General features: G+C 33.3%; 1 protein-coding gene across 1 annotated transcript in view; it reads right to left on the bottom strand.

Moving 5' to 3' along the window:
- LOC148285181 (putative chitinase 10) overlaps positions 1-14,937 on the bottom strand; it is a 78,214-nt gene that overhangs the window by 21,843 nt on the left and 41,434 nt on the right. Inside the window, exons 20-39 of the mRNA XM_088229125.1 lie at positions 13,677-13,828; positions 13,374-13,600; positions 13,165-13,282; positions 11,365-11,550; positions 11,122-11,278; positions 10,939-11,044; positions 10,094-10,227; positions 9,788-9,967; positions 8,825-8,976; positions 8,522-8,748; positions 8,323-8,440; positions 8,028-8,213; positions 7,795-7,951; positions 7,126-7,231; positions 6,894-7,039; positions 6,629-6,811; positions 6,380-6,531; positions 5,458-5,684; positions 3,961-4,078; positions 2,101-2,286 (exon numbers count right to left, since the gene is read on the bottom strand). Coding sequence (XP_088085251.1) covers positions 2,101-2,286; positions 3,961-4,078; positions 5,458-5,684; positions 6,380-6,531; positions 6,629-6,811; positions 6,894-7,039; positions 7,126-7,231; positions 7,795-7,951; positions 8,028-8,213; positions 8,323-8,440; positions 8,522-8,748; positions 8,825-8,976; positions 9,788-9,967; positions 10,094-10,227; positions 10,939-11,044; positions 11,122-11,278; positions 11,365-11,550; positions 13,165-13,282; positions 13,374-13,600; positions 13,677-13,828 — 3,218 coding nt within the window. The remainder of the gene's footprint in view (positions 1-2,100; positions 2,287-3,960; positions 4,079-5,457; positions 5,685-6,379; positions 6,532-6,628; positions 6,812-6,893; positions 7,040-7,125; positions 7,232-7,794; positions 7,952-8,027; positions 8,214-8,322; positions 8,441-8,521; positions 8,749-8,824; positions 8,977-9,787; positions 9,968-10,093; positions 10,228-10,938; positions 11,045-11,121; positions 11,279-11,364; positions 11,551-13,164; positions 13,283-13,373; positions 13,601-13,676; positions 13,829-14,937) is intronic.

Here is a 14,937-nt window from a genome sequence, read left to right on the forward strand (position 1 = left end):
TTTTATTAATAAATTTCATAAAAAGTACATGTTTTTTAAAAATTCTATACAGATCTACTTTTATACATCGAGCAAATGTTAGAATTTATAAATATGAAAAAATAAAAGAATTTGAGATGAATAAGTCGTAATAAGTAGCTTTGTCTTCAAAGATGTCAAAAATTATAATAATCTCCCCAATGAACTAAAAATAATATATCAATAAATAAAATTAAAGTAAATCTAAAGAAATTTTTTGAACACGTGTAAAAACTGCATTAAATGTTAATTAGTATGAATGTATTATTATTTTGTGTTTTTTTTTCTTTATTTATTCTATTATTTTGTTCTCATATAGGTACTCGTATATTCAAAATTATATAAACTCTTATAAATAAACAACTACAACAGTGTAAGTCACTCTCCAAGCACAAGAGTTTTTTTTTAGACAGGTAAAGTGATAACATTTACTAGATGTATATACCTTTTATGAAATTTATTAATAAAAAATAATTAATTAAAAAAAGGATTGCATTTATACGAGTAATAACATAAGTTGTGTGCTGATTCTTATTTTGCAATTATATATTATATTTATGTAAAAAAAATGTAACAATGGATGCTTCTAATTGGGCTTTGTGAAATTATATGTGTCTCGTGATTTGATGGTCTATTAGTCCAACAAAAGAAAATTAATTGGCTATTTTATAAACTAAATATTCATTTTTGTTATTTTACCGCGCACTCCGGGGGAGCCATTGTGAATCTTTTCACGGGGGTAGAGAAGAAAGGAATTTAGGAATTTTTATTTTTTTGCATTCAACTACTTTGAGTTTCGTATTTGGCTACACTGATGATTAAACATAAAATGAATACGAGCACGTGAAACCAAACATGATGATTTTAATTTAGAACATTATTGTGACTTTAAGCATTACCCAAATCACTTAATTATGTTGAATTGACCAAACTGTATTAGTTTTTTTCAGTATTTTAAACAGTTTTATAGTGTCGAATGACACGTGACACGTTAATTATAAAACTGTGTATTTTACGTCATTTGATGTTTATTTTTCAGTGTCTCCATGTATGTAACATCACCGGCCTGTTATAAATCCATTTTCCTAGGCATCGTATGCTATGCAGCTGGCTGTTGGGCACATCGATGTGAGGCGAATTATTTTAAGCGGACAAAGGCAACCTCTTCTGGCTCTTGCTAGAGCATACAGGACATGCTCGACGGATGCACTCCCGGTTCTAACGGGCTTGATCCCTTTGGATCTGGAGGTCCAGCGACGATTTGCAAATTTCCTCTTAAAAATAAAACGTTCCTCTGATATGATTTTAAATGCTCTTCTTGATGCTTGGCAATCGCTATGGGAATCTTCCCCTTCAGGGAGTGTTAGCTTTCTTTTTTTTTTCCTTCAACCCGTCAGCGCTTAAAATCTTCTTGGGTTATCCCCGATCACTGGACTATGCAGTTTTTTCGGGTCATGGTAAATTTAGTAAAAAAATATTTGTTTTCAATATTGTTGAGTCCCCTTCGTGCTGCTGCGGATACCCTAATAAGTCTTCTAAACACATCCCGTGGGCTTGTCCTTTCCCCCTCTCTGTGATTACTGAATGGAGCTTTTTGCTACTATCCGTGGCCCTGTTATAAGTCCTGTCGGATTTACAGATCTGCTGGCTTCCAAAAAGAATTTCAAGGCTTTTAAAAAGTTTTGTAATCATTTCGGCGAGTTGATCACGTTCAATCAATTTAATCCAAGTCAGTGAATAATTTAATTCCCTCTTTTCTCAATCCAATAAAACGCTTATTATGTACTTCTGGATTACTTTCTTTCATCACAAATATGCTAAGGCTACTAGATTACAGAGAGCTCTTTCGGGCAGCTTTTCTCGTTTGGCTACGAGAAGGTTTTCCATGTATATGGGCACCGCTAAGAAGACTTATGTCCTCAGATGCGGTGTGCGGTATGTGCTGTATCCATGTATGAAGCAAAGTTCAGTCGCATGCAAAAAATAAAAATTGACAAATTAACTACTCTCTACCCCCGCGAGAAGATTAAGAATAGAACCCTACGTAGGTAAAAATACAAAAATTAACATAATATAATTTACCTCATAATAAGCGAGAAATCCATTTGTTCCTGTTACGGCTCCCTTCTCTCCAGGTCCAGTGGCAGGAGATCCTATTCCGGTTGTATTGGAGTCTGCCAAGGTATATGTTAGTCCAAACGTAGGGATTCCCAATAATAGTTTATCTCTTTCTGCTCCAGCATTGATAAAATATTGCACGGTATAATTCTAAAACCAAATAAAATCATTATATAACATTAAACTCATCAACCAAATGAACAAATACAAATACATCAAGAAATTTAATTTTCAACTTATGGACATTGAGATATAATATATAGAGATAACATTCCGTACAAATCTGAGCTAAAAAGTCGTCCCCAAGGAAAGGGGATGAGCGAGAGCGGAGGGAACAAGTATTAACACGTTATTTCACGTCGACTTTGACAAGCAAAACGAATAGTACAGTAAAAAGCACGGACTTTTTACATCGGTCTACTGTAAGTTATATTCAGTGTGTTGCTGCTTTTTGCATACGTGTCACCTTTGTTTATCGTTTTACTATACGCCTAACTGAGTAGGACATAAGATATCTTACGACTGGTATTGATAAAACGTTTTTTAACATTGAAATAGCTATTTTAAACAAGTATTGATTAAAACAAAAACATTGCTTACCGGTAAAAAGTTATACTACTGCTTTGCTTATCTTTTCCAGATCGATTGGTGCAATATTTTAGCGTACATATAGGCATTTTAGTAATTGCGAGGAGAAAAGTAGCCGCGAAATACTCGCAACAGACTAAAGTGACAATTTTCGACGATTTTCGGCTTCTCCAAGCGGATATATCTAATATATCTGAATGCGGAAGACGAATCAAACTTAGGTCTAATGTTTCCAAGTGTTCGGTCAAGTCCTTCACTAGGGCCCAAAAAACTCTATTTTTTCGCTACAAAATGAATGATCAGAATCTGATACGAACATCGAATGTTAAGGATCTAGGCGTTAGATTTGTGAGCACTCTGACATTTCATGAGCATATAGAGACAATCAGTAGTAATGGATTGAAGATGTTAGGATTTGTTTTGCGTACTGCCAGGGTTTTTTTGAAAATACCCGCGTACTGCGAACTCTTTACAATTTCTTGATGCGAAGTAGACTCGAGAGTGGCTCGATGATTTGGGGGCCACATGAACTGAAATACTCTCTTATGATAGAGAAAATCCAAAAGAAGTTTCTGAGATATCTCTATATAAGAGCGTGCGAGTATTATCCTCGACTCTACCTGACCGAGTTTCTCCGGGATATGCTTGGCTACAACAGTTAAGAGACTAGAAGAAATGTGTATTTGACTTCACATTTTTATCGATTGTTGCGCGGTGTGATAGATGATTCTGAGATTATGATGAGCATTGGTTTGTATGTACCTGGTAATTACCTAAGACAGCGTCAGCATAGATTGTTTCATATTCTGATATACAGGACCAAGCTGCCGAAGGTTATGCCTGTTGGAAGGGCTACAGCTATGCTGAACAACATCGCTCTGGATGTTGATCTGTTCCATGTATCCGAAGGAGTTTTCCGGAGCACTATTTTCCTACTATTTTGACAAGTCTCTTTATATATTTTCCGTATTTTTATAATATGTACGCATTAAATTTTAGTTTGTAATGTATGTATTATTTAAAATAAACTAATTTAATTGAATTTAATAAAGACCGTTCTATCAAACATATGCCAACTGGCCGCAGGTTGAAGAAACATATTTTAAACTCTCGTGTTTACTCTAGTTATATACCTCAATGCTTATGGAAAGGTTATAAGATAATTATTTTAATATTATTGGTGTCATTAATTATTTCTACTAAAATAATCAAGTTATAGCAAGTTATCACACTCACCGTATTTAAATCACCGGGATACGAAGCGTTGTAAGCAAACAAAGGAGAAGGATGATTTACTACTGCATCTATTGCTGAATAATAGTCATATGATCTGATGGCGATCCAATCAACATACCTGAAAACGTTACGTAAAAATACATACAGACGAATTAATTTATTTCCACATTTAGGAATATCTTAGGAAAGTAACTCAATGAAGAAATTCGGTACTACAGGAAATTAGAAATAAAAATGTTTTCTTACGCGCGATAAAAATTAGAACATTTAATTGTTAAGAGAAGTTTCTCAAAAATGTATAAAAAATTGTTTTAATAATTACGAAAAACTTTGAAACATGTCACAAGAACTTTACAATCAACTAGTCAATTACAGCGTTTTTTAAAGGAATAAGCCGCTAAGCCTTTTTTTTAGACGCTTGTCAGCAGGCGGGAAATAGGATGTAAAAGGATGTTACGAAAAATATATTACAACACTTAGACCAACTGACGGGAATCAAACCCGCGACGCTAGTTTCACAGTTAGCTGTCATACCAACTGCGCCTCGGCGCCTGTCGCAATGTGTTGTGATAGATTTCTGGTTTCCGGTAGCCATTTTTTCCAACGATTAGTATATTTTTACGCTACGGGGCTCTATTTTTAAATGTCAGCAGAACTCACCGACAAGAGCTTGTGGCGTCACGGGCGGAGTAATTTAAAAATTACAAAACTTCAAAAAAATCATTGACGAAAACCAGTTTTTTTTATTTATTGGTTTATTTTGATAGTCTATTAATAAATAAATAAACTACCGAACTTCCTCATTGACTTGATTGATAGTGACCGTCATAATTACGTTTTTTTTTATATTTTACTTGGAAGTTCAACCCGGATACATAAAATACATTCAATTTGTAAGTAAGCGTTGGTATCATTTTTCATATATTATATCGTCAATGATAGAACTCCACCATTTTTCATAAACTATATTAATAAGTGTGTAGCTTAATTAAAGAAATTTGAGTAAAAATATAGATAGAGTTAAAAATAAGACTAATTGTTTTTTTAAAGAAAGGGAAAGATACAATGAGAAGATAAGAAGTAATAAAATTAATTAACATGCACTAACTAAACATTAGACATTTGATTTCAGAAACACAGCAATATTTATTTTTAATCATTGACAATAAAAAAAATTAGAAAAAAATAATTGGATTCTGATAATTGTTTTATAAATGTTAATACTTATCTCAAACAATATTAACAATATTTTGAGTTTGTCCAAATTTTTGTAGACAAAGACTGGATTCAACTCCCTGGGGAGCTGTTTATCAACAGAGATGAAGAACATTTAAGAGAAGGTAATATGGAAGTCTAGGCATCTACAGGGCTTATGACCTGTCAATGGCTGGTTTAAGTGGCCACTTTACACACTGTGTAACATTCAATATTTAATATTCAATTACATACAAAATTCAGAAACGGCGGTGTATCAAACCTTGCAGAAGAATAACGTACTTATTGAGTTCTGGAATATTGTATCCATTATCGATGAGATCTTTTCCTCTGGGTACAGTAATAGTTAAAAGCAGTTGAGAGTCAGGTTCAGCCTCGGATGAAATTTCCTCTCGTAACTCTCGCACCAACTTGCCGTAATTATCTTTATCCTCAGCTTTTCCTCCTTTACCAAAGGCTGGACTGTTCCAATTTAAATCGATTCCGTCAAATTTGTTTTCACGTACAAACTGAAATGAATAAAAAAGCTCTTATATTTAGAAGTACCAATAACATCTTATGTCAAAAGACAGTTGACGCTTTTCTGGCATGCAAAAATAAGGCGAAAGAAATATGAACCCAGCTTAAAAACATGTCCTTAACCTCCCCTTCCCGGTAATGTGTAGTTAGTACACATTGCGTCTGATAACTGTAATATCTTTATAAATATTGGGTTTAGATTTTTAGTATTCCTCCATTACACATTTACGTATCGACTGAAATAATTTGTTATTAAATAATAAGTACTTATTAGGCACAAAAAAGGCATTTTATCGGAAATCGGGAATAAATTACAAATATCATCAAAAGTATACTCTCAGTCAGTCAGGTAGCCCAGAACTTTAGTATCTCTCGGGAAGTTGGCGCGGGCGCACGTTTCGCCCGAGTCGCAAGCGATACCCAATGTTTTTTCATGTTTTCAGCAGTTAGATTTGAAATATTATCATCTTTGAATTAAATTATGGTTAATTAAAGCCATTCCCTATAAATATTTCATTTCTAAATCTCTTATTTTATTAATGTGTAGTGGCTACACAGCACCGTAACTCGAAGGTGTTTTAGGACAGTAAGGGAAAGGTTAAACATTACGCATACGCATGTCTTAAAATGCATTAACAATGAAAAAGTGTGCCCTTTTCAAATCATATTAATATTTACACATTACCTTTATTATGTTTTTAATAAAATTTTCTCTTCTTCTGGACTCCGTAGTTATAAAGGAAAAGGTTCTAGATCCTTCATTCGTTCCACCAATTGATAGAATAGTCTTAAGTTTTGGGTTGACCATTTTTAAACCGGTAAACTTAATATAACCATCTAAAACAACAAATAAATCAATTATAATACGGGCTTTAAAACGCATGAGACATTTTAGTCATTAAAATAAATAAATAACTGTTCGTATTTTACAAACCCATGTTTATATCTTGATAGCTATCAGAAGGTGAAAGCATTCCTTCCTTTGATATGCCTCCATAAGCATAAAGAACATGGGTACAGAGGTGAGGATCTATTGCTGAGGTTTGGAACTTTCCGATTCCTGATCTGTATACGGACCAATTTGTATAATAGCACACCACGCGCGGCTCAGTCACTACTGTAAAAATTGGACGTAAATATGATTTGTAAATTTAAATAAGAACTCATAAATACACAATAATGTGAAACTTTAAGTGTACCTTTCCTAGGTGCCACCGATGAAACTTCTACGGGAGAAGATTCAGTTGCTTTCATTGTAGCGGGAGTCACAGTAGAACTACTAGCAACTGCGGTAGTTAATGACGAAGTCATATCGGATTTCATTGTTGTTGTAGGAATTTCAATGCTGTTATAAAAAAACGATAATTAAAATACAGATACTGAAAATGATTTTTGTTTACTATAAATAATTTATTTAATATACTAACTCACCCATAACTTCTAAAAAGTGTTTCTTTGGCTGAATTGATTAAAGGATATGTTCTTCCATGGCAGAGTCCTTGGAAATCATCCATGTCAATTGTCCAAAACATGAGACCTGGTAAATTACGAAAATCTTAAATGTGTTTTTGATAGCAAATTATTCTACCAAATCCCAAAAGGAACACTCCCACACTACCAGAAGTCAAACTAGAAGATGGTCATGGGGTCTATCACAAACTTTGAATTCGGGCAAAGAAATTTCAGGTTCCTGGCCCCAAAATATACAATATGTTACCCAAACATTGCAAAACCATGACCCGGATTCAATTTAATAAATTTGATAAAAATTGGTTACTAGGTTAAGGTCGAGTAAAATCGGAAAATTTACTCAAAATACATTCTTAAATAATAAATAGTATAAATCAATATTGTATAACGGTATGGTAAATTAACTAGTAGGTAGTAATGTTATTGTTTATTTTTGCATAAAAATGTCTGCCTTAAAACAGGTTGTACCTAGTAAGGCAGACTAGACATGATCCAGAGAAATCTATTACCTAAGTGTATATGTAGTAGATAAAGTAATTGTTATTTTTGTTAATAAACTATGGTTATTATTATTAATATTATTATTACATTTTTCAATAGTTTTTAAATTTTATGAGTGTGTTCACTTACCGCCGAGTCCTTCTTCAGCTGCGTACTCCGCTTTTTTTTGAGCACTTCTAACATCCTCATATCCCACCCATTGGTTTCCTTTAAAAGCAATTGGACCCACCGCACGAGAATCTTTGTATGAAGAGGTCCATCCATTTGTCAACAGATTTTGACATATCTAAAGTAAGTGCAAGATTTTGATTTAATTCAGTTTTGTTGCTTTTTCACAATTACAGATATTTTTATATAGTTACCTCATAGTAAGCGAGAAACCCAGCAGTTCCCGTTGCTACACCCTTCTCCCCTGGTCCTATGGCGGGAGATCCAATAGTTGTCAAGTTGGGATCTTCCAGTGTGAAAGTTCGTCCGAAAGTTGGCAAACTAAGCAAAAGCTTGTCTCTGTCAGCTCCTAATTTGATGTAATACTGAACTGTGCTATTCTGAAAGCAACAAATATTCTCTATCTATAAAACACGTACATCAATTATTTTTTTGTGTTCTTTCTTGTTGTTTATGCAAATAATTAAGTGTTCAATAATTAAATCTTACCGCATTTAAATCATCTTCTGAAGTTATATTAAGTGACAACAAGGGAGCAGGATTGTTCACGACTGGACCGAGCTGAGAATAATAATCGTAAGACCTGATAGCCATCCAATCTACATATCTGTAATAAAATCATATTTAATCATTGCAAAAACACAATTATATTGAATTTCATTTTAAAAAGAAACTAAAATTAGGTTACTTGTTATGTTCTCGAATATCATATCCGCCATCAATAATTTCCTTGCCCTTGGGTACTGTGAGGGATAGAACCAGCTTTGGAAAATCATCAGCTTCAGCTTCAATCTCTTCCCTAAATTCCCTCACCAACTTCACGTAGTTATCTTTATCTTCTGGTTTCCCTCCTTTGCCCGTAGTTGGACTGTTCCAGTTTAAGTCGATGCCATCGAATTTATTATCTCGTAGAAACTAAAAACATCGTATTTGTTGAATTCTGATCCATTTAAACAGCAATTAAATATATGTGGTGTCTTAAAATAAATACCTTTATCGTGTTTTTTATTAACTCCTTGCGTAAGTTATCACTGGCTGTAATTAATGAAAATGTCAAAGACCCTTCAGTAGTGCCACCAATAGACAACATGGTCTTGAGTTTAGGATTCGCTTTCTTAAGTCCAACAAATGTGATGTAACCATCTAGAAGACAAATATTAACTCTATAAGTAGTAATAGAAAGCAAAATCGTGTTTATTTGAACTATAGGACTCGACAAAAAAAGAGACTTACGGTCTCCAAATCAATGCAAGGTGATAAAATGCACAAATGATACTAACTAATGCAATGTTGAACCGTTGTGTGACTGAAATGAATGACCGTTTAAGGTTCAGCTTGTAATGAAATCCACATCAAAGGTGTAAATTTCATTATTTAAGCGTACAAAATAAAAGAAAACAATAAAAAACATATTAATTTTTCTAAGTACTTTTACTTTTTTATTGAAATACGAGTAACACAATTACAATTAATATTACTCTAAAAAAATATCACAATCACCAGAGAATGACCACTATTACCCCAGTAAAAATAATACTTAGATTTAGTTACGTCATAACATTACAAAACCCCCTAAGACATTAGAATGTGGATATATTAAAATAATTGCATTAGATCAAGCATCAAATAAAACACTAACCACACTTTTCCTTATAAAAAAAAACACTATTAATCTCAGAACAATAACGGGAAGACGCACTTTTACCTTTTGACAACTCACAGTTCAAAACTGATAGTTTTGTTTTTACCAAAAGATGTGTCCGCCTACCGCTTTTGTTAAAAGTTTTTTGACTGGACACATGTAGCAATTCTTATTATATTGTGTTTTATTAACCCATGGTCATTTACTGGTGCTTTGACCCTATGGCAATAAGCAACTTATTTCATATGTGGTTTTCAATATAGACCAAAATGGAATGAATGTAAATGTATAACCAAAAATTTGAACACTCACCCATGTCAATATCTTGATAGCTGTCAGAAGGACTTAATCCACCCTCCTTAGTAATACCTCCATATGCATACAGAACATGAGTACAGAGATATGGATCTATGGCTGAAGTGGGGAACTTTCCTACTCCAGGTCGATATACAGACCAATTTGTATAGTAACACACTACACGTGGTTCGGTCACTAAAAGAAAAACATGAATTGATATTTTTTTTTACTTCATCAATAAGAATAATAATAAAATAAATATCATGTATTTTTGTTACGTTTCATAGTAATGGGAAAAAAACTTTTGTCTAATTTTCTAACCTTTTCTTGTTATAGCTATATCCGTCACAGCACTTTCAGTAGTCATCGGTGATGTAGACGCAATATTGGTGGTACTTGCTATGGTAGTTACTGTAGTTCTAGTTGGGATCTTTGCTCGTGCTGGAATTGCAATTCTGTTGAAATAATTCATTAATTTACATTCTTTAATTTTTTAAATATGTTAACATTTCGTCGGATATTCTGCAATACCGCGTGACCGTTTTTAGTTTTATGAAAATGTTTTGTAGCAGTAAATTCAATTTAGGGACCGAGAGTCATTAGTTTGAAATTATTGCTATTTTTACTCCAAATAATGATGGTTTTTCTGATACTCCAGCGACATTTTTTATATATAAGTGATATATTAGATGATTAGATTTTCGGTTTTTCTGCCAAACAATTATATTGATAGTTACGCGGTATTGCTGTATCACCGATAATTTATTATTTGCTGTGGTGATTTCACATTTTTTAGATCAGATAGACAGAAAAAAAAACTGCGGTTAATTACGCGTGTTTGCTTACTTCTGATCTACATAAAAAGTCTTTTTTTTATCGTCCACCTACATTTCAACAAAATATTTATACAAACAGCATTTTAAGAATATTGCTCGTGTCGTTAGGTATGTATGTATGTATGTATGCACTCATAGCATAATTAGGTATTAAATTCTTTTTTTTTTTGCATAATTTTATTTTTCAGAGGAGTCTTGATAGTTTTTCATTGGAATTCACTTCAAAATCAATACTATCAGCACAATAAATTGTCTTCACTACACTCTAAATTGTCAACTTGTTACACACAGCTTGTCCTACTGATAAAATAGTAAACAAAAAAAACATACCCCCGACTACTGTACAAAGCTTCTTTAGCAGAGTTGATCAAAGGATAAGTCCTTCCATGGCAGAGGCCTTGAAAATCGTCCATGTCGATTGTCCAAAACATGAGACCTGGTAAATTAAAAAAGCAATGTAAAACTATTGCTTTTTTAATAGTTATATATTCATTAAAAGAGTGTTCAACTCACCGCCGAGTCCTTCTTGAGCTGTGTACTCTGCCTTTCTTTGAACACTTCTAACATCGTCATATCCCACCCATTGGTTTCCTTTAAAAGCAATTGGACCCACCGCGAGAGGATTGTCATATAAAGACGTCCATCCATTTGTCCTCAGATTTTGACATATCTAAAACAAGTGCATGAATGATCATAATGCTGATTTAGTTCAGTTTCACATAATAATATAACATATTATTTAAAACATGTATTTACTTCATAGTAAGCGAGAAACCCAGCAGTCCCTGTTGCTACACCTTTCTCCCCTGGTCCTGTTGCTGGAGATCCGATCGCTGTCAAATTGGGATCTTCCAGTGTGAATGTTCGTCCAAAAGTTGGCATACTTAGCAAAAGTTTGTCTCTATCAGCTCCTGACTTAATATAATACTGAACTGTGCTGTTCTAAAAAAACAAAAAATCTCTCTAAAAAAATATATATTTTACGTGTTCTTTCTTGCCATAGCATGCGTGCAAATAACGACGAGTATAATTTAACATATCGAGGGTTTATCAAATCAAACAATTGACTTCAAAATCACCACTTTTAACAAATTACAACAGGGATGGAGAATACCTTAAAAAGGGAATATGGAAGTCTAGGCATTTACATGGTTTATGACCTGTCATTGGCTGGTTGATGAATCTCTTCACAACAATAAAGGTTTTAACTCGTTAACTTCACTAAAATCAACAAATAGGAGAATTGAGGAAATAGGATGTTCAAACATTGGCAAAATGGTGAATGTTACACAGTGTGTAAAGTGGCCACTTAAACCAGCCAATGACATGTCATAAGCTCTATAAATGCCTAAACTTCGATATTCCCTTTTTAAGGTATTTTCCATCTCTGTTATAATTTGTTAATCTTAATGACTCCCGAGGGGGTGAAATCCAGTCTTTTGTCTACAAACATTTGAACAAACTCAAATATGTCACCACTTTTAGAGTAACCACTAAAAACACTTTTATTTGTATCCTACTCCATAAATGCTACAAATAGACGAGTCATGCATTCAAATCATCATAATATTTTTTGAATGCATAGGAAGATGTGTTAAGTGGTAAAATCAAAAATGCTGATTTTGAAATTACCAAGTGTATTAATTACCCCGCGATATAGCATTACCACAATTTTTTTTGCCAAATCATGGCCATAGAATTAAGAATAGTCCAGAAACCGCATACGCACATCAAACAGAAGGCGGCTCAACTACTCATAAATGAGTAGGTTTACGTTTTGCCCCATTAGTTTCTTTGTAGACGTAGCTCAGTGCGCAACTCCTGATTTTAATTCAACTATGCCGTGTTGTGTCCTTTTAAAGTGTAGAAATACTGCTAGGACCTTAAAGCAACATGATGGCATCTCATTTCATGTGTAATTAACAAACGAATCTTTAAGTAGCAAATAAATTACTTAAAAATTGAATTATTTTTCCATCTGTCAGATTGCCGAAGAAACAAAATGGAAATTTCGTTAGTGTTGCCAAGGCAGAATTTTTTTTTACCCTACTTTGCTCATTTAATAAAAGAACTAATGAAAATTAGACCTCGAATTAAACAATGCCATGGGGGACATTTGAACGACATTATCTTTAAAACTTCAAATATTATTTAGCATGATATAAAAATATCCGTTTTGTGTCAAATAAAATTTATTTTATATTTTAAGTTCAAAGTTCATAAATTCAATTATTCTTATTAAATGACCCTTTATTTATCTAATTTGTTGTGTCAATCAATGTTTCCGCGTGCAAAATAAAATTTTAGAGAAATTAACATATTGCTTTTTTGTACCTTACATTTGAGTTATGATTTTTTTTTCCCATCAAGTAACATTACCCGGCGACTTAACGTATGCGCGCGGCGAAAGTGTGTCTAAGTGGCGGAATTATTGAACACAGTCCGATGTATTCTAATATGATTCTACACTCCTTCTGGACTATTCTTAATTCTATGGTAATGGCCTAAAAAAGTTTAATAATGTTTAAATGCAAAACAATAATACTTCAATCTTACAGCATTTAAATTATCTTCCGAGGTAGTATTAAGTGACAACAGGGGAGCGGGATTATTCACAGCCGGACCTAGCTGGGAATAGTAATCGTAAGATCTGATAGCCATCCAATCTACATACCTGTAAAACAATTTTTAAAAATGTATTGCAATATATGTACATTCATATTGAATTTGTTTCTTTTTTTGATATGTAATTCTTTGTCACTTACTTGTTATGTTCTCGAATATCATATCCACTGTCAATGATCTCCTTGCCCTTAGGTACTGTGAGGGATAGAACCAGCTTTGGCAAATCATCAGCCTCAGCCTCAATCTCTTCCCTAAATTCCCTCACCAACTTCACGTAGTTATCCTTATCCTCAGGTTTCCCTCCTTTGCCTGTAGTTGGACTGTTCCAGTTCAAGTCGATGCCATCGAATTTATTATCTCGTAGAAACTAAAAACATCATATTGATTGAATGCTGATCCATATAAACAGCAATTAAATATAAGTGGTGTCTTAAAATATTTACCTTTATAGTGTTTTTTATCAACTCCTTGCGTAAGTTATCACTAGCAGTGATTAATGAAAATGTCGAAGACCCTTCAGTAGTACCACCAATAGACAACATTGTCTTGAGTTTAGGGTTTTCTTTCTTTAGCCCAACAAACGTGATATATCCATCTAAAATAAATTATATCGCATATCACTATAGTCGTCGTGTTTTAAATTCCATGTAACTAAAAAAAGATGCTTGACTTTCACTGCTACAAACTAAAGCTGGACAAAACCCGACTCCACACAAAAGCATTTTTAAGTAGTAGAGTTGTTGATCATTATTAAAATACTAAGAATGCCAATAAAAATATATTAATCAAAATTGAGATTGTGGAGAAATGTTTTCATACAAATTTTTTTTTTTTTTTAAAACGTCGCTAGAAAAACGCAACATGGCCTTGACAGTTGTGACGACAAGATTCGTGACAATTTTCTAAACAAATTCGAATGGGCAGGAACAAATGAACATGAACCGTGACGTATTACGGGCGTGGCCAATGGAGTGGCTGTTTTTGCGGGAATTACAAATTACAAATTTAAAAATATTTTTTAGGCTTCTAATAATTATAAAAAAAAAAATTCTAGATAGTATTGTATAGACCTTTACTACTTTAGAAATGTAAAAAAACCCTGAAATATGTTTATTATAACGTACTGAAAAATGAATTAGATATTTTTTATAAATGTTGAAATTGGCGCTACAGCCCGTTGTGGGCCCTGGCCTCCTCCAGAATTCATCTCTATTCGTCCCTGCATCCTGCAGCTCTTCTCCAGTTCGTTAGATCAATCGCTTTAATGTCACTTAAAACATTATCCAGCCATCTTAATTTTGGTCTGCCTCTGCTTTGTCTGCCTTCCGGAGTGGTATAAAAATTTTTTTTTGGGGTGTGGTTATCATTCATTCTGTGCACATGTCCCAACTATTATAATCTTCTTATTTTGATGAATTGCGCATTCGTGATTAAACAATCTCCTCCTCACTTCGTTTTGGTTTACAGCACCAAATACCTTCCTTATTTTTTTTCTTTCAAATACTAATACCATATATAATAACCGGTCTGAGGAGAGTTTTGTAAATAATGGTCTTGGTTTTTCTAGTGAGAAATTTTGATCCCAGATGTTTAAACAAGCCATAATAACATATGTTTCCTCCCTATAACCGTGCTCTAACCTCGATATTATATTTTTTATCATTAGTTATTTCAGTACCTAAATATTTAAAAGAGTTGACATTG

This window comes from Micrasema longulum, unplaced genomic scaffold (assembly GCF_059751315.1).
Source record: "Micrasema longulum isolate JH-2025_06_02 unplaced genomic scaffold, ASM5975131v1 h1tg000049l, whole genome shotgun sequence".
Classification (NCBI taxonomy): Eukaryota; Metazoa; Arthropoda; class Insecta; order Trichoptera; family Brachycentridae; genus Micrasema; species Micrasema longulum.